The sequence below is a fragment of the Lytechinus variegatus genome, chromosome 2 (genome assembly GCF_018143015.1).
Source record: "Lytechinus variegatus isolate NC3 chromosome 2, Lvar_3.0, whole genome shotgun sequence".
NCBI classification, from domain to species: domain Eukaryota; kingdom Metazoa; phylum Echinodermata; class Echinoidea; order Temnopleuroida; family Toxopneustidae; genus Lytechinus; species Lytechinus variegatus.
This window is the reverse complement of record NC_054741.1, coordinates 51,440,392-51,463,197: the sequence shown is the minus strand read 5'-3', so window position 1 is coordinate 51,463,197 and position 22,806 is coordinate 51,440,392. Positions and strand designations below refer to the sequence as shown.

General features: G+C 35.7%; 1 protein-coding gene and 1 long non-coding RNA gene across 2 annotated transcripts in view; one reads left to right on the top strand and one right to left on the bottom strand.

Moving 5' to 3' along the window:
• LOC121408317 (NADH dehydrogenase (ubiquinone) complex I, assembly factor 6-like) overlaps positions 1-10,630 on the bottom strand; it is a 37,014-nt gene extending 26,384 nt beyond the window's left edge. The window contains exon 1 of the mRNA XM_041599740.1: positions 10,459-10,630. Within this exon, the coding sequence (XP_041455674.1) occupies positions 10,459-10,559 (101 nt within the window). The 5' untranslated portion in view covers positions 10,560-10,630. The remainder of the gene's footprint in view (positions 1-10,458) is intronic.
• A 486-nt stretch (positions 10,631-11,116) lies between these two features.
• LOC121409507 lies at positions 11,117-13,396 on the top strand. Its single transcript, XR_005969168.1, has 3 exons — positions 11,117-11,156; positions 12,613-12,737; positions 13,226-13,396. It is a non-coding gene; the product is annotated as an uncharacterized LOC121409507 (long non-coding RNA).
• Positions 13,397-22,806: the final 9,410 nt, after the last annotated feature.

Below are 22,806 nucleotides of genomic sequence, written 5' to 3'. Positions count from 1 at the left end.
TACTGCCCTGCCGGTGTAAACTTCAGAAGGTTCAGAAGGTGACCTTAATCAAAACTGGGCACTCAAATCATTTTTTTTCTGCAGATTTACTTTCATTATTATTAACCTATCACCCTAATTTTTTCTGGGCAACTTAAAGAACTGAATGGCCAATAATAATAAAAGCAACCAACAAATGGTTTCCTTGTTGTATTGAAACAATATCTAGTTCTATTTCATACATCAAATTGAACTGACAATTCCACCTCAGCAAAAAGTTATATTGATTCAACGTTCTCGCTACCACGCGTCACGGTTGTCGGGCGCCGACAACCCTGAAAATTTTCAGAGGAAATCCGACAACCGTGAACTTCCCCGACAACCGTGGCCGACAACTGTAAAACAGGAATAGATCTACAAAAAATGAATATATTAAATAACACAATCTGCTTTTCAGATCCTAAAATAAACTTGACGATTATTTCGTCCAAGATTTCTTCCCGGGATTTCTTTGACTCACTCACTACGCTGTATACGATACGACCTCGACTCGAGGCCCAATCTCTTTTGTTGGAAGCGCGAAGATGCTTACCTCGCTTGCGTATCGCATTGCTCACATTATTTACGTCTTTAAAATGGTAGTAAATACGGAAAAAATAAAGTGAGTTGAGAGGGGTACCGTAGGTTACTGGGTTAGGCAATGTAATTATTAGATTATTACGAATTTCAGTTTTCAGTTGATATTATCACTTATCTTTTTCAAAAATAAAGTGTCAAAAATAACATCAAAATTCGATCGGATTTTAATTTCATCTCGTCCCAGCCTTTGCTACATCGGGGCTACATCGACTACTTGAATTCATTGAATGCTTTTCGTATGACACTCCCGTAGATCGAGCGAATTAAGAAAATTATTCAAAGATCACGTTGATAATGACAAAGCCAAAGGAATGGATTGACATAATGTCCAACTCATTTACTTACAGCATAATGATTTATTCACATTTATATTCCGATTTTACTCCATAATTTCCAAAGTCTTGATCTCTACATCGATCTTTTGAAAGTGTTGATTAATTTCGTGACGGTGTGTCTACCAAGTTCTGTATCACCGCACTAGCGCTCGCAACGATTCAGGAAACAAATCGCACATGGCATCAAAATCCTTGATCTGGGGATCCGAGTCTTCCTATGGGATCCAAAACTAATTCAGTTCGAATGTTTTTTTTTTCAGATATTCATTGAATCTGTTACAATTTTCATAAGTAATTATCTTTATTAATATCATTCACATTTGTTTTCATTACAACTCATCTTTTTAATGTGACTTATACGTATATACAGTGTATTTTCATTTGTATTGTTCTTTATTGCTCATGGCCTGCCAATTGAATAATGAGCGCACCTGTCACGGTCCTGAGAAATGTTTTTTTTTTAATCATCACGGTGAATGCTTTATGAATTTGTTGTACAATTGCTTAACAACTACGATTTAAAATAAAATATTATTTGAAAAAAAAGATTTGTGTGAAGGAGAAAGAAAGAATAAAGGGGGGTGGTCGTGGGCAATGTAGATGAAAATTATGGGATGTTTGTGACTTTATGGGGGTCGGAGGGATTGGCGAAAAGAAGTCAATGTTCGGAGCGAATGAAATTACTATTCATTTACGGATGTGTCTACTGTGATTGATCATTGTGGCTGCATAATCTTTATGGCGATTGAAAATCCACCTTGGGTCGGGAGGGGTACATGTACGTGATTCAATAGATTTCGATAGAAGTACACACATTCAACAAAGTGGATTGACAATTCATTCACAGATATTCATTTTAAGTACGAATTGTGTGAACGTTTTAGAGGATATGTATTTCGTTGTTTACGCCCACAATGAGTTGCTAGTATAATTTGAATATCGTTGGATGAATTTTTCAATTTCACTGATGTTATGTTTTCTATCGGCATTGTGCAGTTAGCTTTACAACATCATTAGCCTAATTACTGTGGATGATATTCATGAAATGAGTTGGAATGTGAACGAGACGCCCCAAAGCCGATGGCACGTGATCTAATTAGTATTCATTATCTTGGGCTTGAGCCAATCATTGTGCTTGAACGGGTTTCCCGATTTCCCACCCTGGAATGTGTGCCACGTGTGTGACCTTTTAACCTGTTGTTTGAGTGCGAATCAGCTGATTTCATGACCTCAAATATTCTTCATGTTGTTTACGCTGGATGAGTGCTATACAATTAAGAAAATCTTATTTTAATACTGTTAAAACGTGAATTTCTGTAAATTTAAAACTACACCTAAAGTGATATTGTGATGCAATTTATTGAATCACGTACCTCGATCTTCCCACTCATGATGCAAGAAAATATTTTTAGAATTTAAAATCACCAAAATATACATGTAAAGAAAGATTATTCAGCCATCATCATCAGTAGAATTCTAAAAAATATATTCGCTTTGAATATTGACTTCTTCACCAATCCCACACACACGATCTCAACATCCCCTTGTCATTGTCCAGGCCACGACCCCTCCCCTATCGCTCTCTCCCGTCGAACATCTACAACCCCCCCCCTCTTCCTCTCTCTTTCACATACGCTGTATTTGTAGGCCTACATATTGTATTACCTAAAAATATTTTTCCTATCAATTAACCTATACTTTCAAAACATTATAAATCGCAATTAATAACAAAATCGTAATACTAAAGTTTTATGAATGACTAAAAATATTCCTCACGCTCGTGATGAGCACATTCATTATTTTATAGGTGAGTAACGAACAAACAGCAATAATTGACAGTGATAAAAGAATCTTGATAAAAGATTATAAGAGTAAACATCATCAACAGAAATCTTATGAGAGTTAGTTTCAGTGAGTATCTGAATTTACAAAACAAAAATTCGTGCAAATTATATTAGTTAATTGGGGACCCCGTCTCATGAATACCGATGTCCATTATTTGGAAGCCTCGGAAGAAATCTTCCGAGGCTTCCAAATAAAGTTGGAACAATCTTTGGATTTCGTAAGGGCGTGACGCGGCGCAAGCTCAAAGGGCTACGCATGCGGTCCGTAGATGTAGTCGGTCATTGACATAATAAGCAACACGCATTCACAAAATTAATCGCACTTTTACAAGGATGTAGCGATCTAAACATTGAAATAATGGACTTAATTTATCGATGCCATCAATGTGAATAAATCAATGAACTGTAAGTATAAAATGAGATTGACATTTCCTTTCACCTTTTTAAGTTATCAGTACCGGTAATTGCCTTTCTGCTTCAATCGCAATTCGCGCAACTGTTACGGCTGTGTGGCCGGAGAAGCATTAAACAGACATAAAATGTGGTGCATTTAGCAGCAATCTAAGCTCGTCGATATTGATATTTTCGATAGCTACCGCGCTTCGCGCGGGAGGGGGGACACCCCCCTCCCGAACCCTCCCCCCGTGCGTGCTTCGCACGCACCGAGGCCGCTGCGCGGCTTTCGTCGCTTCGCGCCGACAACCGTCAGAGTGAACCTGGCGAGAACGTTGTATTGATTAAGCATGTACAGGTACTAATATCCAAAAAACATAAACACTAAAAAATTTCATTAAATTCAGATGCAAAGCAAGGAAAAACCAAAGAAATAGATCTAGGATAGTGCCTAACATGTTTATCGAGTGAGTACTGCCGGTGTCAGTGAGACAAGATTTTGATTTTGATGAAATTTGCATCGTTATCTTAAGGCCCTAATGTAATAGATCTAGGCCTATGCACTGTAAAAAATAAAATGCTAATTTTATAGCACTTTCTTAGTTACAGTGCTTGTGACTGCACTACGAGTGCTGATTTTCTAGTTCAAATTTAAACAAGAAAATTAGCACTCTAAATGCAGTCACTATACAAGCACTGTGACTGTAGCTGTAAGTGCTAAATTAGCACTTTATTTTTTACAGTGCGTGCTTTTTTATTGGACTGGGTTTAATTCGAAACAAAAGTGAATTACCTGACTTTGGCTCTCAAATCGTTCCGTGACAAAACGGTGACTGCCATCCAAATTCCGCTCTCTGGGTCTCGTGCCTGGTACTGGACCACCATGGCGATTGCGTCAGCGTCACATTAGGTGCCTCAGTACTGACAGTAGTCTCAGCTCCACAGAGCAGATACGGTACCTAGCTAGCTCCAAAGAGTCCAATCGGCAGGCGCAAGTTGCTGCAGTGCAGAGATGATGTGTCTCAGTCGGACTCGAACTCTAACAAATAACAGGTCTACCAAACTACGAGTTCGACAAGGACCAGTAATTCCGTGGTGTAGATAAGATTAAGTAAATGCGATGAGATAACGTCTTGACGAAAGTCTGAATTGATTGTGGGGCTTCAAGAGCAATCGTACAGTATTTATAGAGATTCGAGATCCGGTTAGTCTTGTCAGCTAAACTCATATAGGCTTAACCCCCTGGCCTATCACTTTGAGATTATCAGAATCTCCTGATCTTAATCCAATTGACCTCATGTGGCATGAGATGAAACACTTCTTGCGAAAGGTGAGACACAATGTAATGTATACCCCCTCCTATAGACCCATGTTACATGTACATGCATTTTATAAATTTTTGAATTGTGCAATTTTACAATGCAAAACTGGAACAGAAACAGAAATGCAGCTTAATGCCCACGTATACATGTGTATTGAGAAAAACAATTGAAGCATGACAAACATTCATGATTGTAATTATAACATGAACTGGTTGAATTTTTGTTAAATTGTTTTTTTTCTTCTTTCTTTTGCCTTTCCTTAATACAGACCCACAAACCTAGGACGAAGGAGGAACTTGTCACGGTCTCCAAGCGTCCGTATCGTGGGTGAAGAACATTAGAAAACAAGATGGCGGCGTAAACATCGGGCAAGTCTCTTCCTTCTTTTCATGATATTTTTCTCATTTTTTTAATGAATTCTTGTCTAAAAATAAAATCCATAGCGTAGAAATGTCGGAAATGAAGTTGTATCCCATGTACATGATTTAGGGCTAGATCTTTTAGAGAGAAAGTAGAAATCTCGGGGGCAAAGTTTCAGGTTTTTTGGTGGTACACACACATGTATAGAAAAGAAGACCTGGCTTCGTATGAGAGTAACATTAAAATGATTTTTACTCTCTAGAAGCCTCCTGGCTAGTGGCTACACTTGTTCACTGCAACCATCCTGCCTGTGGGGAATCTACAGGTAGGACCACTCATCCTACGAACGAGGTTATAAATATAACCTTGTTCTCGGCTGTATGCCTTCCAATTGTAAAAATTTTAATCGCTTATTTTACCTAAATGTGTTTCCCAAATCAATGCGAATCAGTTCATAATTGAACTGATTCGTTGCATCAAAATGTTATTCTGACGAAATGACATTAAAGTCATCAATACAATATAAAAAAATGAATAAAAACTCACCGATTTCTCTACATGAACCTCATCCAGATGCCTCCATTACGTCTATGGTGTTCGACAGTGACAAATCGAAAAAGAAAAAAGATCTCACGAACCATCGAGACTCATCAACCCGTTTGGACCGCTGACCAATCGAGGTTTCGACAAAACTTTGCTCGTAATGCATATTGGTAAGGAAGTCTTGATAGCCTCAATCAAGACAAATTTGCAATTTTGTTTCGTATCGATACAAATTGATTTAAAAGCCACACCTATAGGATTTTCATTAAAAAATAAATGGAATAAAAGATATCTTACCACAAATGCCTATTTAGGGGCAGATCCAAATATTAAAGGGGGAGGGCGGGGAAGTTTCAAGTTAATGTTATTTAATTCAAATCCAAACATAAAGAATTATAATTTGCTATAATAAAAACAGAAAAAATTGCTTCAGCTAAATGAAAAGAAAATTACAATCAAATGAATTTTTTTTCTTACAAATTATCCCATAAAATGAATGCAAAACAAATCTGTTCTATGGCTTTCAAGGGGATAAATAAAAGAAACTCAATAAAAACGACATGAAATGTAATTATGTTCTGTTTTATCACTTGAGCTCTTTGCCCCTTCATTCTTTTCATATTTCATATAAACCCTTCACCCATATTAATTCCAGGGCGGTAAACTGGGGGCTAGTACATTGATGAAAACTAATATTCAACAACACCAACAACAATATGAAAAATATTAGAAAAACCCAAATGACCCTTACAATGATAGTACTCAACAAAAAGAGAGGGGTCAAGAGAAGAAGCAATAACCCCCCCCAAAAAAAAAAAGGGCATCATATTTCCTTTCACCATATACGACAAGATACAGTTAATTATAGAATAAACTAAGCTGATGGCGCTAAAACAACTATAATTAAAAAAATATTGTGTGTCAGGGGAGAAAGAGACTACTATCGATGGATCTCGAAGAAAAAGAATTTTTAAAAAGGGAAAAAAGAAGAAATATAAGAAGAAAAGCAAAGAAAACAGAAGAAAAAAAGAAAAGAAAGAAAAAGACAAAAAGAAAAGAAAAAAAATATAACATGAAAAAGGAAAAAAAAAAGACAAAGAAAATAACAGAAAAGAAAAGGAAAAAAAAGAATAAGAGAGAGAAGGAAAAAAAGGAATGGAAAAAAAATATATAATAAGCTACTGAAAATGAACAAAAGCTGTGGCAAAAATAGTCAATCCTGACTGGTTGCCAACCAAGGAAAGAAGAAGAAGATCCGAAATAGAAGCATCACCGGCATGACCGGAAACAGGTATCTGTGGAGAGAAGCAGTTTTATACAGCTCTGTAGATGTCAGTGGTGTGGTCGCTTCCGTTAGCTTTCTTTAATTGAGCACAAGAGGGCGTGTTACATTCTTTACGTCTTTACGTAGAAGTCTATGCGCTGCTGAAGACCATGAAAAATTTCCGCATACATTCCAACGATTTCTCGAAGAGCCTTCAAATAAATGACAATATAACATCGGTTGCAGCTTACATCGCAGCAACAACGGAAGGAAGATCAACGTTTGGTTCGGGTGGAAAGACTGGTAAGTCAATCTCTCTTACTTTTAATTTTTCAAAGAGAATTGTTAGTAGATCTACGCCTCACGTACCACTAGTCCCATCCCCTACCTTTTGCTGTATGGCAAATGGTCGGGGACAACTAGTGGGTAGGACTATGGTATGCCAATGCTGTATATAGCACACACTTTGAAAATCATTAAAATATCACTTTTGTCACTCACACAACATGCGAGGTTAGTAATACTAACCTCGCACAACGCATGTGGTTTCATAGTGGACTTTGACGTTTTCATTCATCACACGAATGTGAGGGAATGAAAAACGCCAAACATTTCAGTATTTCTCCACTATGGAATTTTTTTTTAATCATTTAAGTTTGTGTTAAAAATGAATTGGAAATTATTTATAAAAGTGTTTTTATCGCTTACCTCCAAGTCTCAACCAGGATACTCCGTTCGATCCGTCCTTAATACTGCGGTGGAAAGTACGCAAACAACAATCAAAAAGCAATTTTTCGTATCGAACATTCTCAATTCAAGTCGTCAGCGCATAATAGGAAATTGTACCAAAAATCAACAGGTTGCATCTCATGTATGTACTTGTTGTTAAAGTACGCCATCTTTTGACAAGATGATGATGAAAGTGGATTGAACGAGCAAGAAAATAATGCTGATCGCCTAGAATGCAGCTGGCTTGCAACACCGTAAACGAAGGTACGGTAGGCACTTAAGAACCAAGTTTGAAAGGACACTCGTAAAATTACGTCACTCTCGCGATGAATATTCATTAGATCGTGGTCATGCGTGTTCAATACAAACTCTCTGCATGCATGCACTTAGTGTGTATTTAACACGCACGACCACAATCTAATGAATATTCATCAGCGAGAGTGACAAAATTTTACGAGTATCCTTTTAAACTTGGTTCTTAAGTGCCTACCGGCTTGTGAATAATATCGCGCGCCCTCTTTAGGCAAAAACTGCAGGGTTGGCATATTTCCCGCTTTGGAGGCTTATTTCCCGGACGCCGGGAAATAAGCGGTATTTACCGCTTTTTTCCGGTATTTACCACTTTTCACCGGGAAATACTGGGAAATATAATTTTCCACTCAGTTTTCTATAGGGATTGTCAAATTTTGAATATAAAAAGAAAGGTGGCCAGTATGGTTGCTCTGGTGTGTACCATTTGTGTGAGTGTGTGTGTTTGTTTGTGTGTGTGTTTATGTTTGTGTTTGGGTGTTATCTATGTCTGTTATCATGAAATGCTGGAAAAAATAAAATACTATAAAGATCCCAAATATACATCTAATTTAGATTCTTTAATTTCTCTGTCATCCTCATTGATGTCACTACATTGTATCTCTGCTATATCTTTCTTCATCATACCATCTCCTTGGTCATACATGTACATCGAGGATATCCTTGTCTCAATGTGCACCAGACGTTCTTTTGAAATTTTGTTGATCTCACTGTGACTGATTAAAAAGAGAAGAAGCTATTGTAAAGGGAAACAATGGAGCATGCTCCAAGATTGATTTGTTTACAATAGCTTTCAATCAATATATGACAAACTGTACAAGTTATTTATTTTACATTTCCCATGAAACATGCAGTAGCTAAAAGTATGCCAATTATGTTGTTATTGAATTCATTTTATATTTCTTAACCCTAATTCCTTCGGGGGGGGGGGCATAATGCCCCCCCTCGACAATTTTCGCTGTATATCTGCTGCACAAAATTTTTTGACCTCACTGCTCACTGACTTTTTACTTTCAAGTCTCACGCATATTTTGATACCAAATTTGTGACGCCCGGGTACACGGTGACGACATTACGCAAAATTATGTAAGTGCATGTCAGACCCAAAATTGCTCATAAACGTGATTTCATGTACAAATCCAATGCAAATTGTGTATTTAGCCAAAATTCATAAATGTATCATTATTTCTTTTTTACTTATTAAACTTAATTAACTTTGCTTGTTTATGATCAGAATTAAGTCTGGAACGATTTCCATTGAAAAAACAATAAAAACAAAGAAATACAAGAGAAATTTAAAAAACAATAAAATACATAAGAAATCGGTCTTGGTACCAGAATTTTCTTCATTCACAATTGTTAGGAATGCTATAAAGAATATTTTCAGCAAAAAATTGCATTCTAGACTAGTTTAGTGAATCAGAGCAAAAAGTATGATTTCATGAATAAATTAAAATAAGAATACATGTATATGAATTCAGTGAAATTTACCAATGCAACTGCGTAGATTACGTCATTCTCTACCATCATGCAAATTTTTGTGATGGCACAATTCGCGGCTGAGATCTTATCCCCCCCGGAATGACAAGAATCAAAATACCCTGGGAGATTTAGGGTTAAAGGAAAAAGTTAAACCCCGGGAGAAATATGTTTTAATATGATTATTCAATTTCCAGGAACATAATTTGAGTTTGTGTACGTATGTGTGGACTTAGATCCTATGTGTGTTTGGGTACATGTATGTACATGTATGCAGTATGGATTTTATCTGTTTGTGTGTTTCTACTATGAGTTTTGTGATTCTAATTATTTCAGAACACTTATTTTCACTTGTTGAGGTTAAAAACAACTAAAATTATTGAAAAAAACAATTATAAATCATATTTCCCGTTTTTTACATATTTACCGGACGCCCATCTTATTTACCGGACGGTATTTACCGGTATCTACCACCGGTAATTACCGTTACCGGTATTTACCGCCCAACCCTGAAAAATTGATATCCACGCTGAGCAGAAGGTATCTACGTGAAGATCACGAAAAATGCTCTTATTTTATTTAAAAAAACGGCAAAGAGAATTCAACAAACGATCCATACAAGCCTGGATCCATATGGTTCGGTAAGTGTCATAGCGTAAATGTAATGCTTAGCTACGATGTAAAGTCATAGTTATTTTAGTAAAAAGGGTGTGAAAGATTCGCGTGCACCAGGTGCATATGAATCCTTCACACACGAGACGATTTGAAACCATGAGTGCACTTTTGTGACCAAAATTACTAATTTCCATACAGTTGCAATTTATTTTTCACCAGTAACTTGGGAATAATTTTTGTATTCACCAGAGCGCTCAATTCAAAAAGTTGAATTTTTTGCATATTTTGTGTACGCCCTCTATTGATGGAAAGTAATATGGGCTTTATGGCAAGAAAATTTTCATTTTTCAATCTCTATTTTTAATTAAGAAGAAAATAATTCAAAGAATTCAATTTACATAAAAAAGCCCAAGTTATATATGAATAGCTGTAATGAAAACTGAGAGTATAATAAAATCAAGCATTTGTCCCATATAAAAAGAGAAATTAAGCCAAACATTGCCACCATTATTCTGCCACACATGGAGATCTAACAAGGTTATATCATAACCTTGTTCGTTGTGTGTCAAACTGGTCAATAATAATTACACAAATATAAATAATATGGGACTGATAAAAGAAAGACACTGAATTAGTCGTTTGTTTACCTCACAAGGTCCAAACAATATTGGCCATCTCTAACATTTCTTGAACAATATCGACGACATGTGCCGATATAACTGCGAATCTGCCTACGAAAGCACAACATTCTTTAATAATCACTGGTAATTAGTTCTCACAGCAGCCAGGAGAATCAGCTGGAGGCTGCCATCTTTTGTAACTTCGAAACGGTTGGTTGGTTGGTTGGTTGAGTTTAGTGTAGAGGTGGCGCTATCCATCGATATCCGCACAGAGATACGATCTTACGTATACGTAAGCTCCCGAAGGGAGCTAGAGAGGCAACTCTTTTCGCGCGTTTTTGATTTTCCATAGGTTTTGTACATAACAAACATGGCTGCCATTTGTCCAATTTGAAGGTTGATTTTGGAAGGTCAATGTTTAATTCATGAGTAATGACGTCAAAATACGCATAATGCACTTGTATGATTGGATAAAACGCTAATGTTTTATTCATGTCGTCATGCATTAAACATTTTTTTCCGTCCCACAATTCCCTACGATATCTGTGCGAAGTGTCGTTCTTTTTGATTCTGCGAAATTCAACTTTTTGAAATACAATAGCAAGTCTAATTATCTGTTTTTAGAATTGGTGTTCGAAATCATGATTTCTGAGTGAACTTCAATGGAGCAGAAAATCTTGGAGGAAACATTGATATCAATCTAATGACATTCCATAGGAATAAAAGTAAGTTAAGTTCAATTCCTTACTTTGATCTTAGTTGAAATTGTAATGTGTTTGCTGGGGTTCGGCGTCACATGCATGGCTTTATGTGCAGTTTACAACGCGAACCACAATTTCCATATTTCCATTTCTTTTTCCTGTCCTGATCCCAAATAAGTCTGAAATCTGACTGACATATTTTGTCAAAAAATAATATAGTTTTTCGTAGAACTAAGTTGGTTAATTGGGATGCTTCATGTCCGCCCTTATTAAATCTGTATTTCAGTTCTTATTGTCAAATATCAGGGTTAGATGTGGACTTGTTTAACGGCAAAGCTGCATCAAAATTAAGCCAAATATATAGTATAGCCAGAGCGGGATGCGGACTTTGATATCGCCGGTGCCAGCCGGCTGCGAAATTGCCGATGTAGGCTAGGTCATTAGGTTTTGGAAATTAAGTGTCAAACAAGCTCGAGTTGAAATTTGAAGTTATAGGCCATGGGCCGAGTACTGATTTTTCGACACCGCTATTTCAATATAATTATCTGCATTTAAAATGAAATGAAATTAAATCTAAATGAACTGAATGATGAATCTGTTTGGAATGATATTGGTAGATTTTGCCATGCCCATGGTCACTCGTGGAATGATTTGAGACAGATGTTAACGTTTTTCTTTTTTTTAATAAAAGTAAGCCCCTAGGATAGGTCTATCGTAGATATAGATTTTAAAAAAAATCTAGATCTGTCTGGTTTGACTTTTTTTTCTACAAAGATTTTTTAAGTTAACTTTAATTTCATTTTAGTTCCTGGCTGGACCGTTGGACTAAAATATGATTAGCCTAGCAAAGGAGTTTAATGATTCTTTTTTTTTCGGGGGGGGGGGGCAACATTTCTATGTCAGGGTTCAAACTGCTCAATTGTTTTTTTGGAAGGGTTGAGAAAATTTATAGTGCCCTATTTTGAATTGTTTAAGTATAAGGCTAAGCAGAGAGAGCGGCTGATCCGATTGATTTATCTTTATTGTCCTCACTTGATGTTATTTGTGGTGAAAGGCAAAGGGTCATTTAAACCTGCCAGCAAGTGAGCTAACCCTTTTTTAAAATAAAAATCAAACTTAAACTTAAAGAGGAACTCACTTAACGTAGAGATTCAAATCAGACATGTTTATTGACGAGTGCAAAAAATTTAATGATTGACTCGCACTGATGAATGAGCGAGAGCCATATTATCACACAAATGATAATTATCTTACATCTGTCAAAGCTGGCTTGGTGTGTATATATTTGAAGATTGACAAAAGACCTCACTAGAGTAGGCCACGTATGCTTGAACCATTTAGTTTTTGGTCAAGACCTGCTTTTTTCTAGTTGGGAATTGTGAAAGCTGGAAACTCTGAAAAATTGCTTTTAGAGGGGAATTTTGTTTATCACTTTTGATATTTTTTAACTGTAAAGTATTGTATGTATATTGAATTGCAGATCCAATGGGATCCAGTTCTTAGCAGTCCCAGCCTATTCAGAAGTACAAAGTCAAATACCATTTGCACATCACCAAGAGGTACAATCTGATGAGTAACAGGATATCTGATCTAAAAGCTTGCCAGGTATGCTTGTTTTCATAAAAATATAAAAACCTATTTTTCTGAATCATGTTATATCCCATAAAGTAAAGCTCCATGATGAGACAATATTCTTTGGATTCAGATTCACCAGTATTTCCATTATCATCAATGCATACTTATTGTCCATGTATCTTAGCTATATTAATCATACATAAAATCACTTTAAAACTCAGTTACTCTGAAGACAGAAATAAAAAAGGACAAAATATTGAGATTAATCTTTCGATATATATTTGAATGGGTTTTCACACTTAATAAAAAAAAGTTATATGAATAATGATCTATTATAGTGATCTATGATTTTTATCTGGCAACATAAGTTACTACATGTGCATTTTTAAAATAATATTGCATGGAAGAGTAAGGGCTCATAAAAAGTTTGAAACTTCTAAATAAACTGGACTAGATGAGTAAGAATAATTCATATCAGCAGCTCATTTTGTTCCCTTTTCTTTTTGTTTACTATGCAGGTTTCACAGGCTGTTTGAGTATCACCAGGGCAGATCAAGAAGAAATATGAAGGCCAGGTTCATAACAAGCAGTTGCTTCATTGCAATTACAGATTTAAAAATTTAATGAATTTAAATAAATGTGTCGATACATATTGAATGTTGCTTAAACTACACATCTGTTGAACAAAAAAAGATTATTTGGAGTATAGATATTTAGGTCCATAGGTTTCACACAAGATTAAAATATTTTTCGAAAGGGCACACTTATCCCCCCCCCCCCCCTTTATTAATGTTCTAATCATCTACATGTAGTACTTATAGTAGTGAAAGCACTTTGAATAATATTAGTAGTTTGAAAGGGATAGGTTGTATTCTGGTAATCTAAACAATGCAGAATGGGCCTTTACTGAGGTCTGGGCTATGTAACATACATGCTACAGACATATAAAAGGTGATAAGAAATAATGGATTTTCATTGAAAAAATGTGCATAATAAAAACAAGGTGACAGAACAGAGGGCGAAGAAATCACTCTCAGTCCTGGACCCCAATTCATTAAGACCAACCACTATTCTAGCTTTGCCATTCTGGTAATTACCATGGAAACATTAAAGCAACAGATCAACATTGGGGTTTCCATGCTAGTTGCTAGTTACATTTGGGGCCAATTTACCATAATTGAAGTCCTTATGAAACAAGAACCTGTATGTATTGCTGGACATTAAGCTGTTGAATTCATTTTCTGGGGAAGTGAAAAGTTGCACTATTTTTTTTTTCAATCTCTTTGTTTTTGTAACACTGTATTGTCGATGTCCCGTAAAATGAACTAGATTGGCTCTGCAAATAAAAGAATTTGTTGGAAATAGAACACAGCTCTAGCAGCACTTCACAACAATAGACAATAAGCAACTTTGTTACTGATTTACCAATGTGCAGATTTGGGAAGGCACTCTTTAGAGAAATGTGCTCCCCTTTTTTTATGAAGTGTCACCGATTAGATTAGCATGCTATTTCTTGTCAGCAAATGCTGAAAAAATAATTTGATATTTAGTAACTGACTTTGAGAGAGAGGTATATTGATAATCTTTTTATTAATGGCATCCTTGATGCCCCCCTTATATTGACTATGTAAGGCTTATCAATAACTATGTAAGTGAATATACATACTTATTTTTTCATATTTTTTTCTCTAGATTTTACCAAAAAATACATCCCCTCTCTTGTAATATCCTTGCAATTTCTGTTGCACTCATTATAGGCATTTTGCTGATGTAATTTGATGCTTTGGTGAGAAAAAATATTTTTATCATGTATTCAAAAATTTATTAACTAATAAACATTTTAATTTGAAATATTACTTTCTAATCTTGATATTCGTGATTTACTTAATCCACCAATTTATATTGCGTGAAAGATATGTGATGATGATGTTATTGCTACCAAACTGTGTTGTGATGAAATGGCACTGAAGATCACTTCTATATGACTGCAATATGATGGTGCTACTGATTGATTGATTCTGCACTCTAAAAAATGAAGTGCTAATTCAGCTCTTAAAGAGCGTGTATAGTGACTGCACTTCGGAGTGCTGATTTGTCTAGTTCAAATTTGAACGAGAAAAATCAGCACTCCGTGCAGTGCAGTCACTATACACGCTCTTTAAGAGCTGAATTAGCACTTCATTTTTTAGAGTGTGTATGTCGGGTATCCATGGGTATAATACTAGTACAACAGGTATTTAGTATCAAAATAACATGCGTGGCAAGATAGCCCATAAAAGCCATTGCAACATGGCATACTGTGACATTCAGGTGCAGCCGAATTAAAGACATGAATGAGTTTGATTTCAAAGTGGGATAGAAATAAAAATGAAATGAGAATAATTGTTTGCTCGCATGATTATGTGGAATGTGTGTGTGTGGAAGAGAGAGAGGGGGGGGGGGTGGAATTGATAGAGAAATATAGGGGGTGGGCAGGTACAAAATTTTTATTTTATTTGGAAGTGACCTTTAAGATAGCGTTGATGAGAGCAAATACATGACGGGGGTACTGGGCTCTCTTTGGCTCCCATTCCAAACTCAGACTTTAAAAAAAAATCTTCACAAGATTTGCACCAGATTGTTCATTTCAATATCAAAATAAAGACAAAATGACCTGATTGCTCTCTTGCTCAGATCATTTTAAGTATGTACCCCACCCCCAAAAAATAAACAAATATTTGTGGCTATTCATGATGTGTAATGAAAATAATGGGCAGTGATGAACACCTGATGAATAGAGCAAGCAGACCCCTAAGTTCAATCCTACTAATGGATCTCTTGTAAGCTTCCAAAATGTCTTCCAGGGAAATATCTTAATTGATGTAGTAATAATCGCGAAAGAATTAAAAATATGTAAACAAGAAAAGATGAATAAACAACTGAATACCTTGAGGGGGGAATGATCAATTAGATGAATTTACCAAAGACGCAGCTCTATACATTTCATATTCAATCACGTCGCGTATTATGCTAATTTGTGACAATTTGCTTATTTGCATATTTTTACGCTGTGCGCGCAGGCCAATTTATGACCACGCCTCTGTTTCGCTGGTGTGCCATGAAGTTGCGGTGTCCATAGCCTTGTACGCAAAAAAATGGGAGCAGTGTGCACTTTTGACCTTCCAAAATTTCCCCATGTCTGACCGGATGCAGAAGCGGAGTTTCACCCCCCTGGATATCCGATGATTTCCGCCAGGCTAAACGAGAGGGATTTCACCCTCCCCTGTACAGCTCTCGACATTCGATTTTGTTATATTGCACTGTTTGTGAGATATAGATTCACCGAGGAAAGGCGTTGTGTAGTATTCAAATCTTATGAGTATTTTGTTTAAACATCGTTTGTTAGATTTAACAGTTAGTACTCGTGCTTATGTTTTCCTTTCATGGATGTGGGTGTTAGTTTATTGGTTTTAATAAAGTGTCTTTCGAAAGCATATAAGCGCTGTACTGCCGTACCTTTGTTTTATTAAAAATCCGAGAGAAACAGAAGAAAGAAAATGGTATCTATATGGAATTCCCAATATAATATCCAGATATATTATGTTTTGTTGTCTTTTTTTTAATTCTCTTTTTTTTTCACCTCCTCTCTATTTACATATATACATTTATACATTATTATGCGACATACTACTTTAAAGTCAGCCTAAAAATAAGCCTGAATATATACACACAACAAAATAAAAAACAGCCTCATATATAGGTATTCACATGTATTAGGACATGTACATATATGTATGTTTATATATTCTCTAGAGTTGGTTGTATTTTCCGCTGCCTTTTATAAAGGCTAAAATGGCCGGGAAATTTTCTTCTTTGGCGAATAACGTCGTTAGGTTCGGGTTCGTAACTTTCAATTTGCGATAAAGTCGATCCCTTTGTCTGGCATATAAAGGACATAATAACATGAAATGCTCTATGGTTTCATGAGTTTGACAATTATTACAAAGTCCTGTATCGTGTTTTTTCATTATATAATTATAATAATTTAATCTGCATTTACCAAGACGGAATTGATGCAATATTCGTTCATCTTTCCTGCAAAAACCTTTTATAATACAACTATATTTCACCTCTGGTTGTATGTTAAAAAGGTGCCTTCCTTTCTCCGTGTTTTCCCATGAACTCTGCCATTCATTTTTATAAAAATCTGACCTTTCACTCAAGTATTCTTGTTTGTTTTTGTTAATGTAAACATCAATGTTATTTTTTGAAGCCGCTTGTTTTGCTAAAGCGTCTGCTTCCTCATTGCCTGCTAGGCCACAGTGTGCTGGTACCCATTCGAAATTCACTTCTATTCCAAATCTGTTTATTATCATTAATTTTTCATATATTTCGACTATCATACTACTTTCCTGAAAATTTTTTATGGCTTCTAAAGCAGAACTTGAGTCAGATAAAATTACTACTGCTATTGGAAGATATTCCTCTATCCATTCTAAGGCCATAATAATCGCTGACAATTCAGCTCTCATAATGTTTACTTTACATAATCTAAACTTTTTTCTTACTTGTAACTTCGGTATGTAAAAGGCCGAACCCGTTCTTCCATCTTGTAACCTAGAAGCATCTGTATAGATTCTGAGGACATGAGACCATTTCTTAGTAATTATTTCATTAGCATATGTTTTAGACTCTATCGGTGATGTGAATTTCTTATTAATGTGTTCGGAAGATCAGTGACGTCACTTGGTCTATTGCATGCAGTGTGTGTACGTCGTGTATGAAAAGTGGCTTACAGATGGCGGGGGGGGGGGGTCGTGGGTGGGGGCTTTCCCCCCCCCATTACAACAAAATTCACGACCATGAACCAAAAAAAAGAGAAAAGAAAATAAGAGAGAAGGGTGGAATATGATATCATTTTCTAAATGTCATAATCTATCACGAAATCCCAAAATTTGATTTTTAACAATGTCAATATTTTTGCTCGCTCACTTGAAGGGTCACTTTGCTTTCACGCAAATTTCTATTTTGTCCGATATACGCAAGTTGACCAATTTGACCTTTTTTTAAAGGTGACAGTGTCTTTTAGTGTACGTGGAGGGGATTCCATTATAACTTAATTTCCCGCTTTTGTTTGCTATTCCCTTTCTTAAAGGACAAGTCCACGGGCCCAACAAAAACTTGATTTGAATAAAAAGAGAAAAAATCAACAAGCATAACACTGAAAATTTCATCAAAATGGGATGTAAAATAAGAAAGTTATGACATTTCAAAATTTCGCTTCATTTCACAAATATGAACAAGCCAGCTTCATCCAAATGAGAGAGTCGATGATGTCATTCACTCACTATTTCTTTTGTTTTTTATTGTTTGAAATATGAAATATTTTGATTTTCTCGTCATTGTCATGTGAAATGAAGTTTCATTCCTCCCTGAACACGTGAAATTCCATTATTTTAACACTGTGCTTCAGGCAAGGAGGTCCAAATCGTCAAATTTGTAAAAATTGAAATATTGTATAATTCAAACAATAAAAAACAAATTAAAGAAATAGTGAGTGAGTGACATCATCAACTCTCTCATTTGGATGTAACTGGCTCGTTCATATAACTATTTTGTTAAAAATAAGCGAAACTTTGAAATGTCATAACTTTCTTATTTTACATCGGATTTTGATGAAATCTTCAGCATTTTGCTTGTCTGATTTTTCTCTATTGATTCAAATCAACATTTTTCTGAGGTGGACTTGACCTTTAATAACCATGGCATGCTATTTTATCAGTAGGCCTTTTTCGGAATGATTTGTTCTTTCTCACATGTTCTTCTTTCGTTCCTTTTCCTGCTTAGATCCCTTCCGTTTTCCATGATTCTTTTCGCTTTTTCCCTTTTCTTCCTTTCCTCCTTTTCCCTTTCCCTTTCCCTTTCTTTCTCCCTCCCTTCAACCGCGTAGCCAGGATTTCATTTTGGAGGGGGCGGTAAATGCACGCAAAGCGTGCCAACACTAACAGAGCGCGCGAAGCGCGCTCCCTAGGGGGTGGGTGCAGGGATCGAGGGGTAATTTTTCCCCTCCCGCGTGAAGCGCGAAGCTTTCGGTGTTTCATAAATTAAAATGAAAAGGAACCGTCTCTCTTGTCTCTAGTACCTATATCAGCTCCATTTAAGTTGACTATATTGTGATTTTGAACCTTATTTTCAAAAATGTTTGTGAACGCACAAAAAAGGGATAAAATGGAGGAAATTATAGTAGCCTTACACCACTGCTGCGAGCACCAAGCTCAAGCCTACTCTTTTTTTTCAAGATCTAATTGTTTAAGTAATCGGTATATAAGAGCGAGAAGCATTTTTATTGTATAGACCTAGGCCTACAATTAAGGCTGCTCACCTAAAAAGAAACCTTTTTATAGGACTGTTTACATGGGCTCGTGGGAAAGATATCTCTGCAATATGATGCGAGCATGAAACACGAGCTGACAATGTCGACCCATGGCCCTGGAAAGTGAGGGTGCTGGGGGTACGTGTTGAAGCACCCCAAGATTTTCCCCAGGGGTGATTGTATTATTTACCATAGCTAGGCAGCACCCCTGGAAATCTGGGAGGTATTCTTAATCGCAGAAATGTTACCAAAATTACCTTCATTCTGTAGTGAAATCCCCTTTTTTTCAAACATCTCTTGACAAAAAATAATGCACCTTCATTTTGACAGTGATGTGTCCGAGTCATTGGCAGCGGAAGCCAACAAAAATAGGAGGGGTCTACCTGAAATTTTGTGATGATCATATGTAAAAAAAAATTGACAAGCAAAAAAAAAAACAAAAAAAAAGGTCATCAACCTAATTTTCAGGGGGGGACAAGAAAAAAAAGGGTTATCAACTAAAAATTTAGGGGGGCCATCTCCCCACCTAAAATTTGGGGGATCTGTCCCCCCCCATCCCCCCGCTTCCGCCGCCTATGGTCCGAGTCCAATCAGCCCGAGACCAGCACGTAAGTAATACATAATCATTCAGAACATGCTTACACATAACTTTTTTCGAATAAACTCGAAAGCGAGGGAATGAAGCGACCCAGCTTGTCATAGGGAGCTTCTGCATTGAAATTGAAAAATTTCATGCATATACTTTTGGTGAATTTTGTGAAAACTTTCAGTAAAAAATTTAAGCTTTCAATATTTCGGGGGCCGTGGCAGTTATGCCATGCATGAAGGAATACCTGTACTTTAAAATATACACACATAATATAAACGCATAAATAATTATAACATGAAATTATATGATTTTAGTTTTTAAATCATTTACATGTAGAAAGTCCTAGGCTTAGTAACATACCGAGATAAGTTATTTCCACTGTACTTGTTTCACAGCACCCCCCCCCCCTTCCCCATACAATTATTCAACACGTGTAAATTTGTAATCTGAAAAAATGTTTTGACAGATATGGTGAAATGAAGATCATATGAGTGAAATTCTTATTTTTTTAGATATAATCATATTATGATTATTTCTAAGTATTCCTAATTTAATTCACCTGCACTCACCCACATGCACACACTTGCACTTCTTTTTACCAATTTTTTTTATATACCAATATATATATATATATATATATATATATATATATTATATATATATATATATATATATATATATATATTATATATATATGTATATATGTATATATATATATATATATAAATCTTATATTTTGTGACGATCAATTTATCAAATATAATTTATGATGGTTTTCATGTAGCCCCCTCTCCTGGCTGCTATTGCTTCAAGCACCTCTGTGCTTATAATAGCTGGCCCCTGTATTTTACCGAACTATATCACATGCTTAGGTATGATTTAATTACCAGTCTTGTTTGTATTATTTACATTGTATCTTTTAAATTGTCACATTTAATTTGTATTCATTCAATTATGTGAACATGTTAACCTATCATTGATTTCTGAATAAAATGCAGAAACTCCTGCAAAAAAAAAGAAATTTAATCAGAGATTACTGTTTCAAAGATATTGTAACTTGAATTACCATAATCGGTATCCGAGTACCAAAATATCTTCAAAGACTCTTCAGAATATCTTTAAAGACTTATACTTGATATATTTAAATAAATATGTTGAAAGATATATCCTATAATGCTTATTAAATTTGATATTCATATCAGAATGTTGAGTTATGATATCAAATGCAGTGAGCATAATCTCGCATATATCATGAATATGTCCTAGATCATGCTCATGTGAATAATTTGTTTTATAAACCATCGATTCCTTTGTGTACAGTGAATATTCACCAGATCATAATTGTGAATTATTTGCGTAAAATGTAATTGTAATTCTTTCATAAATCGGTTAACAAGGCAGTTAGTTGCATGTAAAACCCGATGAAAACTTGTGCCTTGGTCTCGCTCTATTATGAGTTCATGTCAGCCTTGTCAGATCATGGAGTCATTCCGTATAGCTTCATGATTTAAAGGACAAGTCCACCCCAACAAAAAATTAATTTGCATAAAAAGAAAAAATCCACAAGCATAACACTTAAAAATTCATCAAAATCACATGTAAAATAAGAAAGTTATGTGACATTTTAAGGTTTCGCTTAATTTCACAAAACAGTCACCCATATATGCACATCCTGGCTGGTATGCAAATGAGGAGACTATGACGTCATCCACTCACTACCGGTATTTCTTTTGTATTTTATTATATGAAAAATGAAATATTGTATAATTAAAGCAATAGAAAAATAGTGAGTGGTGGACATCATCGACTGAGTCACCCAATTGTGCATGTCACTGAAAAAAAAGAAATTTTAAAATGTCATAACTTTCTTATTTTACATCCGATTTTGATGAAATTTTCAGCACTATGCTAGTTTGATTTTTTCTCTATTTATTCAAGTCATCGTTTTCCTAGGGTGGAATTGACCTTTAAGGTTCAAGCCGAAGGAGAGAGAGGGGGAGAGAAAAATAATAGTATAAATACTCCCGGATGATACCTCAGGGGAGATGAATTAAAGAACAGAATGAAATGGGTTTTTTTTTAGAGAGAAGAAAGTATAAAGGGGAAGAGAAATGAAAAGGGAAAGGACAAAATAAAAATTACTAGCAATGAAGAGGGGTATAAAAATATCAGTTACTTTCAAAAGAAAATAAAAATAATTGGAAATAAAGGTACATAAATATCCCTTGGCTTAGGCCTATATTTTAGAAAGGAAAAACAATGGAAAATATAGGCGAATCTACGGACCTGTAGAGTCTCTTTCAGCAAATTGACAAAGAGAGAAACAAAGGGACCCGAAACAAAAGGAGAGGGAAGACGAAAATAAGAAGAAAGTGAATTAAAGGAAGAGATAAAGAAAAGGAAAGGGTGTGGAAAAAAAAAGGAGAAAAAAGCGACTAAAATAACTTGAGGAGAATTGGCAAAGTTGTTAATGTTAAACAAACTTATCAAGTCTTAACAACCCGAGCAGTAGACTTCTTTTATATTCAGCACTAATCATGAACAAAAAAATATGCGTATCTATCACGCGCGCTGATTTTATAAAAACTCGAAGGTGAATACAAATTTTCAGTGGAAAGTGACTTGAAATTTTTAAGCCCCCATCTTCTTGCACAGCAAAGATAATCTCACTCAAGGCGATGCTAACGAGAAATGCGAGCGATATTATGTATTATGACTCAATTTGTTCCCCCAATTTTCCCCCTCCTCTATATGCCTAATCTAGTCCTATAGTTAAATTACTTTTGTTTTCATCCTCTTATTTTGTTTAATTCCTTTTCTCCCCGCGGGTTTTTCTCCTCTTTTTCTTTAGTTTTATTATTGATTCTTTTCATTTTTTTCTCCCCCCCCCCCCCGCCAGTTGTATATTAGACGCGCCTGCTAACCCCCTCCCCTTCCCACGGCCCTGTTTTTCCCATCTATCCCCCTCCCCCCGCTGACATCGGCAGGCCTCCCAGGTCAGCTGGCACGCGTGATGAACGTGAACATTTTCCGTAGTCAGCATCAAGGCTGACTTAAATTTAGTCAGTGGATTGATGTATTTAATACTGGAAGAAAAAGTCAAATAAGCAAGAAACAATCAGCATTTTGATGTTAAAATGGCGTAAAATCATATCATT